Source organism: Anolis sagrei, chromosome 4 (genome assembly GCF_037176765.1).
Source record: "Anolis sagrei isolate rAnoSag1 chromosome 4, rAnoSag1.mat, whole genome shotgun sequence".
Taxonomy (NCBI): domain Eukaryota; kingdom Metazoa; phylum Chordata; class Lepidosauria; order Squamata; family Dactyloidae; genus Anolis; species Anolis sagrei.
Window position 1 is genome coordinate 3,721,992 of NC_090024.1, and position 16,052 is coordinate 3,738,043.

The 16,052-nt window shown below is 46.5% G+C and overlaps 1 protein-coding gene across 1 annotated transcript in view; it reads left to right on the forward strand.

Moving 5' to 3' along the window:
- FOXH1 (forkhead box H1) overlaps positions 1 to 15,324 on the forward strand; it is a 16,117-nt gene extending 793 nt beyond the window's left edge. Inside the window, exons 2-3 of the mRNA XM_060772790.2 lie at positions 12,306 to 12,410; positions 14,515 to 15,324. Of these exons, the coding sequence (XP_060628773.2) occupies positions 12,306 to 12,410; positions 14,515 to 15,324 (915 nt within the window). The remainder of the gene's footprint in view (positions 1 to 12,305; positions 12,411 to 14,514) is intronic.
- The last annotated feature ends 728 nt before the right edge of the window (positions 15,325 to 16,052 follow it).

Genomic DNA, 16,052 nt, shown 5'->3' on the forward strand with positions numbered 1-16,052 from the left:
TGGAAACCAACTCAATGTGTCAATGCAGTGGTTAGGTGTAGTCTACTCGGTGGGTCTAATCAATGATAGTCATCAAACCAAGTGGATTTACCTATATGTAGACTCACAATTCAACAGTTGATTGATTGGATCTCAGTTGACACCAATCAGCCAACATCTCTACTCCTGTGGATGAATTTCTCTAAGTGTTGGATTTTCCGTCCAGACAGCTAAATCTGGTGTCAAAATAATAACTAGAGTAAGACTTACCCAACAGGATCTAGATTAGTTATTCTTCTGACGCATGGATTTAGGCCTCATAATCAAAATAATGTCACTTTGGCACAACCAGTCAAAGGTCATATCAGTTAACCCTCAATTTTAACTCTTGAGTCCACTACGATATGCAGTCAGAACATTATGAAGGGTGAGTCGGAAGAAGAGAGGTTGGAGGAGACAAACTTCTGTAACAAAATTCAAAATAATATTTTGTTCCTGGTTTGAAAGTGTTCATTCCTGTTTCATTGTGCAGTCCTTACTTTGAAAGTAGTTTGAAAGTAGTTCAAAGCGATGCTCCGGAAACTTTGTTTTGGTGGTACAAACTGTGATGAATTGGTTGAGACTCAATGACATATTCATAGAAAAATTAGAGCAAAATGTGTTGCAGGATGTCCTTCCTGCATGAACAAAGCTTCTGCAGTTTAATAAACTTTTCCTGTGTTTTTATGATGGAACCAATTAGGAAATGGCATTTATAACCTAGGAACAAAAATAGTGTTACATAGTGTAATCGAATACTTGAAGTGAGAGAGTTGGATAAACCCAAGGACTTAATTCTGTGTGGCTCCCACAGAGCAGAATGAATACAAAGACATTTGGGTAACAAGAGGGCAGATTTGGAGAATGGCATCTGATTACCTACAGAGACAATGGGTTCTTCGCCCTAAAAGAGTCAGCTTTATTTGGGATTATTTGTGGGCTAACACGCCAGAGACTCACTGAAAGTAATGTTATGTCTGCTGGATTGTTAGAAACCATCAAGTAACCAACAAAGATATAGAATGGGGGACAACGCCTGGCTCGAGAGCAGTACGTGTGAAAAAGATCTTGGAGTCCTCGTGGACAACAAGTTAAACATGAGCCAAAAATGTGGTGTGGCGGCAAAAAACCCAATGGGATTTTGGCCTGCATCAATAGGAGCATAGTGTCTAGATCTAAGGAAGTAATGCTCCCCATGCTCTATTCCGCTTTGGTTAGACCACATCTGGAATATTGTGTCCAATTCTGGGCACCACAATTCAAGAGAGATATTGACTCTAAGCTGGAATGTGTCCAGAGGAGGGCGACTCAAATGATCAAGGGTCTGGAGAACAAGCCCTATGAGGAGCGGCTTAAGGAGTTGGGCATGTTTCGCCTGAAAAAGAGAAGGCTGAGAGGAGATGTGATAGCCATGTATCAATATGTGAGAGGAAGCCACAGGGAGGAGGGAGCAAGCTTGTTTTCTGCTTCCCTGGAGACTTGGACGCAATGGAACAATGGCTTCAAACTACAAGAAAGGAGATTCCATCTGAACATGAGGAAGAACTTCCTGACTGTGAGAGCCGTTCAGCAGTGGAACTCTCTGCCCCGGAGTGTGGTGGAGGCTCCTTCCTTGGAAGCTTTGAAACAGAGGCTGGATGGCCATCTGTCGGGGGTGATTTGAATGCAATATTCCTGCTTCTTGGCAGAATGGGGTTGGGCTGGATGGCCCATGAGGTCTCTTCCAACTCTTTGATTCTAGGATTCTATGAACACCCAGCATTCAGAAGAAGATCTACAAGCCACTCTAAACACCTTTGCAGAAGCATACGAGAAGCTCGGCCTGTTATTGAACATTGAGAAAACCATTGGAAAGGGGTTGGCAGTCTCCAGCCATCCCCTCTCCAATGCCAGAGATACAGCTTAATGGTGTAACATTAGAAAATGTTGACTATTTCCGCTCCCTTGGCAGCCACCTCTCCACCAAAGTCAACATCGATACCGAAATACAACACCGCCTGAGCTCTGTGATTGCAGCATTTTTCCGAATGTAGCAGAGAGTGTTTGAGGACCAGGACATCCGTAGGGAGACCAAGGTGCTTGTTTATAAAGCTAGGACCTATTACTCTAGCACTTAAGACCTGGCTTTTCATTAGAGCATTTGATCTCTGTTAATTTTTAATTTCTGTATGTATGTATTTTATCTTTTACAATTTAGTTGTAAATCGCCTAGAGCTTTCTCGGATGGAGGGTGATTAATAAGTAATTAAATATGATATGATGATGATGAGATTGTCCTCCCAACCCTGCTCTATGCCTGCGAAATGTGGACTGTCTACAGACGTGATACGCAACTCCTGGAACGATTCCATCAGCGCTGCCTCCGGAAAATCCTGCAAATCTCTTGGGAAGACAGGCGGACAGACATCAGCATGCTGGAAGAAGCTAAGACCACCAGCATTGAAGCGATGATCCTCTGTCATCAACTCCGCAGGACTGGCCACGTTGTCCGGAAACCCGACCACCGTCTCCCAAAGCAGTTGCTCTATTCCGAACTCAAGAATGGAAAACGGAATACTACAGGACAGGAAAAGAGATTGAAAGATGGGCTCAAAGCCAACCTTAACAACTCTAGCATAGACACTGAGAACTGGGAAGCCCTGGCCCTTGAGTGCTCTAGCTGGGGGTCAGCTGTGACCAGCAGTGCTGCAGAATTTGAAGAGGCACGAATGGAGGGTGAAAGAGAGAAACGTGCCAAGAGAAAGGCGCGTCAAGCCAACCCGGACCGAGACCGACTTCCACCTGGAAACTGATGCCCTCACTGCGGGAGAAGATGCAGGTCAAGAATAGGGCTCCATAGCCACCTACGGACTCACAAGAATTCTGATCCTGGAAGACTATCCTACTCGGCCAACGAGGGATTGCCTAAGTAAGTAAGTAAGTCAGGAACCATCAAGTAACCAACACCCAGAATCAGACACAACTGGACTTTATGTCAGAGGAAAACTTTTACCTTTACCCGTGGTAAACATCAGTGAAAAAGGAAGGTACATTGGAGATTCAGCTTTTCTCCCTATGTAATTAATGCCAAACTGTCATGGAAGGGTTTTTTCTTCTTCTTTGGAGCCATAAAATTATCTTAACTTTGCAGTAATCCTGTAATGACCAAGAGAGAGAGATCAACAGCTCTGCTCAGTTCCTGCAAACTTGAACATTGTCATGTCTTCCTTGATTGAATCACTCTGGCTCTATTACTGCCTTCCTCTTTTCCTATTGCTGTCCATTCCACTTTGCATTACACTATGTAACAGGTAAACAGGATAACAACAATAACAACACTACGTATCAACATTTGAAAAATGTTCTGTTCCTCTTTAACTGTGTAGTCCTTACTTTGAAAGTAGTTGATACACTCCAGACACTTTGTTTTTGTGGCTGCCAAAATGTTGAATTGGTTCAGACTGGTTGAGGCTTGATGTCCTTCCTGCAAAGACAAAGTTTTTCCAGTCTAATTAATCTTTCCCATGTTTTCCCATGACACAACCCAAGAACAAACATCATTCTACGTAGTGTTATAATTGTTTCATAGTCATTGTGTGTCTTTGGGTCATTTCAGAGTATTAGGAATCTGTATAAGGACCAAGTAGCAACATAGAATCCTAGAATCCTAGAGTTGGAAGAGACCTCATGGGCCATCCAGTCCATCCCTTTGCCAGGAATATTGCATTCAAAGCACCCCTGATAGATGGCCATCCAGCCTCTGTTTAAAACTTCCAAAGAAGGAGCCTCCACCACACTCCGGGGCAGAGAGTTCCACTGCTGAATGGCTCTCACAGTCAGGAATTTCTTCCTCATGTTCAGATGGAATCTCCTCTCTTGTAGTTTGAAGCCATTGTTCCGCGTCCTAGTCTCCAGGGAAGCAGAAAACAAGCTTGCTCCCTCCTCCTCCCTGTGGCTTCCTCTCACATATTTATACATGGCTATCATATCTCCTCTCAGCCTTCTCTTCTTCAGGCTAAACATGCCCAGCTCCTTAAGCCGCTCCTCATAGGGCTTGTTCTTTAAACCCTTGATCATTTTAGTCTCCCGACTCTGGACACATTCCAGCTTAGAGTCAATATCTCTCTTGAATTGTGGTGCCCAGAATTGGACACAATATTCCAGTTGGAATCTAACCAAAGCAGAATAGAGGGGTAGCATGACTTCCCTAGATCTAGACACTATGCTCCGAATAATGCAGACCAAAATCCCATTGGCTTTTTTTGCCGCCACATCACATTGTTGGCTCATGTTTAACTTGTCCACGAGGACACCAAAATCTTTTTCACACATACTGCTTTCAAGCCAGTCTTCATCCCCCATTCTGTATTTTTGCATTTTGTTTTTCCTGCCAAAGTGGAGTATCTTGCATTTGTCCCCGTTGAACTTCATTTTGTTAGTTTTGCCCCATCATCTCTCTAATCTGTTTTGAATTCTGCTCCTGTCCTCTGGACTATTGGCTCTCCCTCCTAATTTGGTGTCGTCTGCAAACGTGATGTTCCTGCCTTCTAGCCCTTCATCTAAGTCATTAATAAAGATATTGAACAGAACCGGGCCCAGGACGGAACCCTGCTTGTGGCACTCCACTCGTCACTTCTTTCCAGGATGAAGAGGAAGCATTGGGGAGAATCACCCTCTGGGTTCGTCCATTTAACCAGTAAGAACAGACCACAGAACAACAAACTGGTTCAAGATTGGGAAAGGCATATGGCAGGGGTGTATCGTCTCACCCAACCTATTCAACTTGTATGCAGAACACATCATGCAGTGTGTAGGGCTTGACAAATCCAAGGCTGGGGTTAAATTGCTGGAAGAAACATTAACAACCTTAGATATGCAGATGATAAGAGTTTGATGGCCAAAAACGAGGAGGAGCTGAGGAGCCTTCTCACCAAGGTGAAAGAAGAAAGGGCAAAAGGTGGGTTGCAGTTAAACATCAGATGATGGCAACCAGACTGGTTGAGAACTGGGAAATAGAGGGAGGAAACATGGAGGCAGTGACAGAATTTGTATTTCTAGGTGCAAAGATGAGTGCAGACGCAGAGTGCAGCCAGGAAATCAAAAGGCGTTTCATTCTTAGGAGGAGAGCAAGGACCCATCTTGATAAAATAGCGAAGAGTAGAGACATCACACTGGCAACGAAGATCCGCATAGTCAAAGCAATGGTATTCCCCGTAGTCACCTATGGATGTGAGAGCTGGACCAGAAGGAAGGCTGAGCAATGTAAGATACTTACTTAGGTGATCCCTCATTGTCCGGATAGGATTGTCTTCCAAGATCGGTGTCCTGGCAGTGGGTTCATAGGTGACTGTGGAGTCCTATTTTTGACCTGCATCTTCTCCTGCAGTGAGGGCATTGGTTTCCGGGTGGAAGGCGGTCGGGGTTGGCTTGACGCGCCTTCCTCTTGGCATGCTTCTCCCTTTCGCCCTCCATTCATGCCTCTTCAAATTCTACAGCACTGCTGGTCACAGCTGACCTCCAGCTGGAGCGTTCAAGGGCCAGGGCTTCCCAGTTCTCAGTGTCTATGCCAGAGTTGGCTTTGAACCCATCTTTTGATCTCTTTTCCTGTCCTCCAACATTCCGTTTTCCATTCTTGAGTTCAGAGTAGAGCAACTGTTTTGGGAGACGGTGGTCGGGCATCCAGACAACGTGGCCAATGCAGCGGCGTTGATGGCAGAGGACCATCGCTTCAGTGCTGGTGGTCTTTGCTTCTTCCAGCATGTTGATGTTTGTCCGCCTGTCTTCCCAAGAGATTTGCAGGATTTTCCAGAGGCAATGCTGATGGAATCATTCCAGGAGTTGCATGTGATGTCTGTAGACAGTCCACGTTTCGCAGGCGTAGAGCAGGATTGGGAGGACAGTAGCATCATAAACAAGCACTTTGGTATCCCTACAGATGTCCCGGTCCTCAAACACTCTCTGCTTCTGGACAACGTGGCCGATCCAGTGGAGTTGATGGCAGAGGACCATCGCTTCAATGCTGGTGGTCTTTTGCTTCTTCCAAACACTTTTGAACTCTGGTGCTGGAGGAAAATTGTGGTAGTGCCTTGGACCATGAGAAGATCCAACCAGACCATCCTCCAGGAAATAATGCTTGACTACTCAATTGAGGGAAGGATATGAGAGGCAAAGATGAAGTCCTTTGGCCACATCATGAGAAGACAGGAAAGCTTGGAGAAGAGAAGGATGCTGGGGGAAAGGGAAGGGAAAAGGAAGAGGGGCCGACCAAGGGCAAGATGGATGGATGTCATCCTTGAAGGGACTGGCTTTCAAGGAGACCCTGGGGGTGGCGACAGTTGACAGAAAGTTCTGGCCTGTGATGGTCCAGGAGGTTACGAAGATTCGGAAGCAACTGAATGAATAAACTACATGAAAGAGTATGATGATTACCCTATAATGAAGTTTTCTGGGGTCAAAACAATACGACTTCTATGGTCAAGTGGAGATTTGAACCCTGGTCTCCAAACTCATCATCCAGCACTCAAACCCCACCAAAGAGGCAGGTGAAACCATCACAAGCCTGGCTGGGGATACTGGGAGCACCAATCAAAAAGGAAACCCTTCTCCTAGATCAGGGGTTCTCAACCTTCCTAATGCCGTGACCCCTTAATACAGTTCCTTATGTTGTGATGACCCCCAACTATAACATTATTTTCATTGCTACTTCACAACTATAATTTTGCTCCTGTTATGAATTATCTTGTAAATATCTGATGTATGCAGGATGTATTTTCCTTCATTTGGCATTAATACTCAATACGCCCAAATCTGGATACCGGTGGGGTTGAGGGGAGGATTGATTTTGTCATTTGGGAGTTGTAGTTGCTGGGATTTATAGTTCACCTACAATATCAAAGAGCATTCTGAACTCCACCAATGATGGAATTGAACCAAACTTGGGTCACAGAGTTCCCATAACCAACAGAAAATACTAGAAGGGTTTGGTGGGCATTGACCTTGGGTTTTGGAGTTGTAGTTTACCTACATCCAGAGAGCACTGATGTATCTGGACCAAATTTGGCATGAATACTCAATATGACTAAATATGGACACTGGTACGGTTTGGGGAGGATAGACCTTGACATTTGGGAGTTGTAGCGGCTGGGATTTATAGTTCACCTATAATCAAAGAGCATTCTGAACTCCACCAATGATAAAATTGGGCCAAACTTCCCACATGGAACCCCCATGACCAACAAAAAATATTGTTTGGTGACCCCTCTGGCACTCCTCACGACCCCCCCCCCCCAGGGGTTCCGACCCCCAGGTTGAGAAACACTGTCCTAGATCAAAAGAACAACCAAGGAATCCCAGGCTCTAATTCAGAAATGCATGGAGATGCGCAAATGGTCAGAACGTGGTGCCCCAGGGTTCTGAGTTCAAGAGCCAAACACCCAGCGTGAGTGATAAGAGCTCTAGCAAGCGGGTGTTATCTTCCTCCAATCTGCAATCTGGTCAGCCTCTTGTATGTAGTGCAAATACCTCTGGCCAGGTCAAGGGGTCAGGCTGGACAGCTGGGCCACTGCAACCAGCAGGGTGCCAATTGCTTTGGCAGAGGTGCAAAAAAAAAAAAGTACAAAAAAGAGGGAGTTACTATTCTGCATCACAGAAACTATCATCCCTTCTCACTCTTTTCTGTCATAGTACATAGTTGCTAGGAGTTGCATCTACATTGTAGGATTGATGCAGTTTGGCACCACTACAGCAGCCTTGGCGCAAAGCTATGTAATCCTAGGAGTTGCCATTCAGCAGTCAAACGTCAAGACCTTGGGAAACTATAAATCCCAGGATTCCATAACATTTTAAGTAGGACATTTTGCTCTAATTAGAATCATAGAATCAAAGAGTTGGAAGAGACCTCCTGGGCCATCATCCAGTCCAACCCCATTCTGCCAAGAAGCAGGAATATTGCATTCAAACCACCCCTGACAGATGGCCATCCAGCCTCTGTTTAAAAGCTTCCAAAGAAGGAGCCTCCACCACACTCTGGGGCAGAGAGTTCCACTGCTGAACAGCTCTCACAGTCAGGAAGTTCTTCCTCATGTTCAGATGGAATCTCCTCTCTTGTAGTTTGAAGCCATTCCTCCCTTGCGTCCTAGTCTCCAAGGAAGCAGAAAGGAAGCTTGCTCCCTCCTCCTCCCTGTGGCTTCCTCTCACATATTTATACATGGCTATCATGGCTTCCCTCAGCCTTCTCTTCTTCAGGCTAAACATGCCCAGCTCCTTAAGCCGCTCCTCATAGGGCTTGTTCTCCAGACCCTTGATCATTTTAGTCGTCCTCTTTCTCTGGACACATTCCAGCTTGTCAATATCTCTCTTGAATTGTGGTGCCCAGAATTGGACACAATATTCCAGGTGTGGTCTAACCAAAGCAGAATAGAGGGGTAGCATGACTTCCCTAGATCTAGACACTATGCTCCTATTGATGTTCAATGAGTCTCAACCAATTCAACATTGTGGCAGCCACAAAAATGAAGTTTCTCGTGTAGAACAACTACTTTCAAAGTGAGTACCACACAATTAAACAGGAAATAGCACTTTAAGACCAGGAACAGACCAGTTTTCAAATCCTTTTGCATAGTGTTATCATTGTTTGTGCCTATGTTGATGGGATGATGGGTGCTGTAGTAGTCCTGTGCAATAGTCCAGGTCCTTGCCAGGAGCAACTCAAGTCATTTGCAAGAAATGTGGGGAAATGCAGAGCCTGGGGGAAGTTACTTTTTTGCTGGTTACTGTGAATGATGGAACCTCGAATAGTCAAGTGCAATAGTCCTGGCATTTGCAGATGGGGATCAGGAAATGGAGAAAATAAGAGAATTCCTGCCATAGATGCAGTTACTGGGTTGTTGTGTGTTTTCTGGGTTGATTGGACATGTTCCAGAAGCATTCTCTCCTGACGTTTCACCTACATCTATGGCAGGCATCCTCAGAGGTTGTGAGGTCTGTTGGAAACTGTGGAATAATTTCCAGGGTGGGTGAAAAAATACTCTTGTCTGCTTGAGGCAAGTGTGATTGCTGTAATTGGCCACCTTGATTGGTATTGAATAGCCTTGCAGCTTCAAAACCTGGCTGCTTCCTGCCTGGGGGAATCCTTTGTTGGGAGGTGTTAGCTGGCCCTGATTGTTTCCTGTCTGCCTAGTTGTGGTTTTCCTGCCTCTTGGTAGGGGGTTGGACTGGATGGCCCACGAGGTCTCTTCCAGCTCTATGATTCTAGTTGGCAGACTTTGAAGCTGCAAGGCCATTCAGTGCTAATGAGGCTGGCCATTTGCAGCACTTGTCTCAATCAGACCAGAGTTATTTCTCCCACCTTGGGCTTCATTCCACAGATATATAACCCTCTCTTGCCTAGTTTCCTACAGACCTCACAACCTCTGAGGATGCCTGCCAGAGATGGTGGTGAAACGTCAGGAGAGAATGCTTCTGGAACATGGCCAGACAGCCCAGGAAACTCACAACAACCCAGAAAATAAGAAGTTCCTTGTTAAAATACCAGTCTGCTTGAGGCAAGTGTGATTGCTGCAGTTGGCCACCTTGATTGGCATTGAATAGCCTTGCAGCTTCAAAACCTGGCTGCTTCCTGCCTGGGAGACTCCTTTGTTGGGAGGTGTTAGCTGGCCCTGTGTGTGTGTGTGTGTGTTAGGAATGACCTTTCCCAAGGAAAGTAAACTTTAAGAAAAAGGAGAAAGGCTTATACTTTCTTTGGAATTCACATCCAGATTTCCACACTTCAGACTGGTTTTGCAGGCTATTGGGCCAGTCAGTCAACTGGTTCCCAGCATGTCATGAATAGCAAGGGAAGCCTGACCCAGGAGTCACCCCATGCTGAGGATTATCAGCCAAATTTGCATTTGTAAACAACAGCCAAGCCTTATCTTTTGTCATTCAATGGCCCACAAGGTCCCTTTGGCATCTGCTTAAGATCACTGGGTTGGAAGGGGGACCCCAAAGGCCATCTAGTCCAGGGATTCTCAACCTTCCAAATGCAGTGACCCCTTAATACAGTTCCTTATGTTGTGGTGACCCCCAACCATAACATTATTTTCATTGCTACTTCACAACTATAATTTTGCTCCTGTTATGAATTACGTTGTAAATATCCGATGTATGCAGGATGTATTTTCATTCATTTGGAATCTGGATACCGGTGAGTTTGAGGGGAGGATTGATTTTGTCATTTGGGAGTTGTAGTTGCTGGGATTTATAGTTCACCTACAATATCAAAGAGCATTCTGAACTCCACCAATGATGGAATTGAACCAAACTTGGGTCACAGAGTTCCCATGACTAACAGAAAATACTAGAAGGGTTTGGTGGGCATTGACCTTGGGTTTTGGAGTTGTAGTTTACCTACATCCAGAGAGCACTGATGTATCTGGACCAAACTTGGCATGAATATTCAATATGCCTAAATGTGGACACTGGTACGGTTTGGGGAGGATAGACCTTGACATTTGGGAGTTGTCGCGGCTGGGATTTATAGTTCACCTATAATCAAAGAGCATTCTGAACTCCACCAATGATAGAATTGGGCCAAACTTCCAACACGGAACCCCCATGACCAACAAAAAATACTGTTTGGTGACCCCTCTGGCACCCCTCACGACCCCCCCCCCCCGGGGTCCCGACCCCCAGGTTGAGAAACACTGATCTAGTCCAATCCCATTCTGCCAAGAGGAAAAATAAACAATTAGCCATAAATAACTCAGTAATATTTATGCATTCAATAAATATCATTCATTTCACTGCCATGACTCAGTGCTATGGGAGCTTGGGAGTGGTGGAATATAGAGGCACCAGCACTATTGGGCAAATGCAGCTAAAGACCTTCTAAAACTACAGCTCCCAGGATTTCATCTCATTGACCCTTGGCAGTTGAACTGATGCCAAACTGCATTCATTTTATTGTCGAAGGCTTTCATGGCCGGAATCACTGGATTGTTGTAGATTTTTTGGGGCTATATGGCCATGGTCTAGAGGCATTCTCTCCTGATGTTTCGCCTGCATCTATGGCAAGCATGCTCAGACGTAGTGAGGTCTGTTGGAACTAGGAAAAAGGGTTTATCTACCTGTGGAATGACCGGGGTGGGACAAAGGACTCTTGTCTGCTGGAGCTAGGTGTGAATGTTTCAACTGACCACCTTGATTAGCATACAATGGCCTGACAGTGCCTGGAGCAATCTTTTGTTGAGAGGTGCTTAGATGTCCTTGTTTGTTTCCTCTCTGTTGTTATGCTGTTGTAATTTTAGAGTTTTTGAATACTGCTGGCCAGATTTTGTTCATTTTCATGGTTTCCTCCTTTCTGTTGAAATTGTCCACATGCTTGTGGATTTCAATGGCTTCTCTGTGTAGCCTGACATGGTGGTTGTGAGAGTGGTCCAGATTCATCATTGTTTGAGTCCACAGTGCTCCTTAGGTGTAGGTAAACTATAACTCCAAAACACAAGGTCAATGCCCACCAAACCCTTCCAGTATTTTCTCTTGATCACGGGAGTCATGTGTGCCAAGTTTGGTTCAATTCCATCATTAGTGGAGTTCAGAATGCTCTTTGATTGTAGATGAACTATAAATCCCAGCAACGACAACTTCCAAATGTCAAGGTCTATTTTCTCCAAACTCCACTAGTGTTCACATTTGGGCATATTGAGTATTTGTGCCAAGTTTGGTCCAGATCCATCATTGTTTGAGTCCACAGTGCTCTCTGGATGTAGGTGAACTAAAACTCCCAAACTCAAGATCAATGCCCACCAAACCCTTCCAGTATGTTCTGTTGGTCACGGGAGTTAGTGTGTGACAAGTTTGGTTCAATTCCATCATTAGTGGAGTTCAGAATGCTCTTTGATTGTAGATGAACTATAAATCCCAGCAACTACAACTCCCAAATGTCAAGGTCTGTTTTCCCCAAACTCCACCAGTGTTCACATTTGGGCATATTGAGTATTTGTGCCAAGTTTGGTCCAGATCCATCACTGTTTGAGTCCACAGTGCTCTCTGGATGGAGGTGAACTACAACTCCCAAACTCAAGGTCAATGCCCACCAAACCCTTCCAGTGTTTTCTGTTGCTCATGGGAGTCCTGTGTGCCAAGAATGCTCTTGGATTGTAGGTGAACTATAAATCCCAGAAACTACAACTCCCAGATGACAAAATCAATTTTTTGAGTGATGTTCACTCATTGGGTTGTTAGGCATATTCTGTCCAAATTTGGTGTCAATTCGTCCAGTGGTCTTGAGTTATGCTAATCCCACAAACGAACATGTTATTTGCTTCCAGATCATCAAGGAGATCAGCGCCTGCTTCCCCTTCTTCAAGGACGGCTACCAGGGCTGGAAGGACTCCATCCGCCACAACCTTTCCTCCAACGACTGCTTCCGCAAAGTGAGGAAGGGGCTGCTTTGGGGGGCTGGGGTTGAAATCAGGCAGGGGGAGGGGAGGTTCCCTATAGCATCCCATGGGTTCACACCTGCCCCCCCCCCAACCAGGACCTTCACAGCCCTCTATATCCAGTCTAACCCTGAAGGGACCCTCAGAGGCTATCTAGTCCACCCCCATTCTGCAAGGCAGGGAGACACCACCCTAGGTACCCCCAGTAGACATCCTCCAGCCTCTGTTTAGAAATGCCCAAAAATATAGACTTTGCTGCCATGCATTCCACCTTGAAAGGTTCATAGAGTTGGAAGGGAACCCAAAGGTCATCCAGACCAATCCCTTTCTGTCATGCAGTAAGATGCTATCCAAAGCCTCCCAACTGATGGACATCCAGCCTGTTCTTTTACAACGTTCAAAATATCTTTGCGGCCATGCATTCCACCTTGAAAGGTTTATAGAGTTGGAAGGAAACCCAAAGGTCATCCAGACCAACCTGTTGTGCAGTAAGACGCTATGCAAAGCCTCCCAACTGATGGACATCCAACCTGTTCTTTGATGTAAGATGGTCTTCCTTGATGACTATTTTTGTGGGTTTGTAGGTGGCTGTGGAGCCCTATTCTTGACCCGCATCTTCTCCCACAGTGAAGGCATTGGTTTCCAGGTGGAAGGCGGTCCCGGTTGGGGTTGGTTTGACACCCTTCCTCCTGGCATGTTTCTCTCTTTCACCCTCCACCCATGCCTCCTCGAATTCTGCAGCACTGCTGGTCACAGCTGACCTCCAGCTGGAGTGCTCAAGGGCCAGGGCTTCCCAGTTCTCAGTGTCTATGCCAGAGTTTTTAAGGTTGGCTTTGAGCCCATCTTTAAATCTCTTTTCCTGCCCATCAACATTCTGTTTTCCGTTCTTAAGTTCAGAGTAGAGCAACTGCTTTGGGAGATGGTGGTCAGGCATCCGGACTACGTGGCCGGCCCAGCGGAGTTGATGGCAGAGGACTATCGCTTCAGTGCTGGTGATCTTTGCTTCTTCCAGCACGCTGACATTTGTCCACTTGTCTTCCCAAAATATTTGCAGGATTTTCCGGAGGCAGCGCTGATGGAATCGTTCCAGGAGTTGCATGTGATGTCTGTAGACAGTCCACGTTTCGCAGGCATAGAGCAGGGTTGGGAGGACAATAGACCCACATAACAGGGTAACAGGATAATAATAATACTAGTAAGCCAGAGACCATGTAGCTCAACCCACCATGCAGGAATCCAAAACCCAAGCAGATGTAATAGTAATAGTAGTAGTAGTAGTTGTTGTCATCATCATCATAGACTCCCGAAGATTGTGCATTCCATGCAGGAATCCATAACCCAAGCAGATGTAATAGTAATAGTCGTTGTCGTTGTTGTTGTCATCATCGTCATCATCATCATCATCGACTCCCATAGGTTGTGCATTCCATGCAAGAATCCATAACCCAAGCAGATGATGTAGTAGTAGTAGTAGTAGTTGTCATCATCATCATCGACTCCCATGGGTTGTGCATTCCATGCAGGAATACATAACCCAAGCAGATGTAATAGTAGTAGTAGTTGTTGTCGTCGTCATCATCATCATCATAGATTCCCAAAGGTTGTGCATTCCATGCAGGAATCCATAACCCAAGCAGATGTAGTAGTAGTAGTCGTCATTGTTGTTGTCATCGTCATCATCATCATCATCATTGACTCCCAAAGGTTGTGCATTCCATGCAGGAATCCAAAGCCCAAGCAGATGTAATAGTAGTAGGAGTCATCATCATCATTCTCATCAGAAACTCCCAAAGGTTGTGCATTCCATGCAGGAATCCATAACCCAAGCAGATGTAATAGTAGTAGTAGTAGTGGTAGTAGTAGTCGTCCTCATCCTCATCATCATAGACTCCCATAGGTTGTGCATTCCATGCAGGAATCCATAACCCAAGCAGATGTAGTAGTAGTAGTAGTAGTTGTCATCATAATCAATCATCATCATCGACTCCCATGGGTTGTGCATTCCATGCAGGAATGCACAACCCAAGCCCTCCCTACAGGTGTCCATCCTTCCCAACTGGATCCTGCATCCTACCTGACCCTCCCGCTCTCTCTGCAGGTGCTGAAGGACCCCTCCAAGCCGCAGGCCAAAGGGAACTTCTGGACGGTAGACATCCAACGCATCCCCCCGGAAGCCCTCCGCCTGCAGAACACCCCCATCTCCCGCCAGGAGGACCGGGTCTTCCCTGCAGACCTCTCCCCGTATGTGTTCAATGGGATCCCCTTCAGCATCCACCCCTCCCAGGCTCCTTTGCACAACCTGGCAGCCACCCAGGAAAACCCCTTCGACATGGAGAACTTGCTCAGCGATGTCCGGGAGGTGGGCCGGGCCGCGTGGGGGCCAGTGCCCATCTTCCAGGCCAACACCAGTGGGCCCCTTCCACCTTGGAAGGGCCCCTCAGCCTTCTCAAACTTGGGGCCGGCCGGGAGAGCGAGGGCAAAGCGGAGCCTCCCAAAGCAAACCCGGGACCCTGCGAGCAGTAGCTCTGATTCTGATTCTTCCGAGACCGGCACGGACCCGGTTCCCTCCACTCTGCATTTGGAGCAGCTCCCTACCTCCTACACCAAGTCCGTGGCCCCCAATGTAGTGGCCCCGCCGAGCCATGGCATGCCCTTCTTGACCTTCGCGGGGACCTCCGGTGCCGGTTTCTACACCCCGATGCCCACCTTCGCCAGTCCGGTGTATTGGGATCTGATGCCAAGGCCAGCCTTGAGTCCGGTCCTCTCTTCCACGTCGCTCCTAGATCTGGATCAAGCCATGCCCCCCAACAAGTCCATCTTTGATGTCTGGGTGACCAACCCATCGGACACTATACCCCCTGTGGTCAGTGCTTTCGGGGTCTTGGGCCATTATGACCCCTCCGGATAGTGGCCTTTGGGTGCATCTACACTTCAGTTTGCTTTAGCCAGTTTCCAATTTTGGGCATGCACATATTTTTCTCAACTTCTACATATTTATCCATAATACCCAATAAAAACATTTGTGGCAATATCTACATTTCCGATGTTTTGGTTTAACATAGGGTGCATCTACAGCAGGCAAGAGCAAACTTCAGCCCTCCAGGTGTTTTGGACTTCAACTCCCACAATTCCTAACAGCCGGTAGGCTGTTAGGAATTGTGGGAGTTTAAGTCCAAAACACCTGGAGGGCTGAAGTTTGCCCTTGCCTGATCTACAGAGTAGAACAGCGGTTCTCAACCTGGGGGTCGCGACCCCCAAGAGGTTCATTTGGCCATTTAGGAGGGGTCGCAAGGCTGCCTCCTTTGGCCCCGCCCCCAAGTCCTTGGCCCCACCCTCCAAGGCTTTGCGCGAGGCTCAGGACCTTGGAGAGTTCCTTCAAAGCTCATTCTGAATGAACTGGGAGTTTACATGATCCTTCTTCATCCAAAGATGCATCTACAATGCAAGGTTATTGTCACCCCATTCCTATTCCCATAGAGTAGTAGTTCTCAACCTGTGGGTCCCCAGGTGTTTTGGCCTACAACTCCCAGAATTCCCAGCCAGTTTACCAGCTGTTAGGATTTCTGGGAGTTGGGAAATTGGCCTTGCAGAAGGCCAATTCTCTCATACCAGAAGCGACTTGCAGTCTCTCAAGTC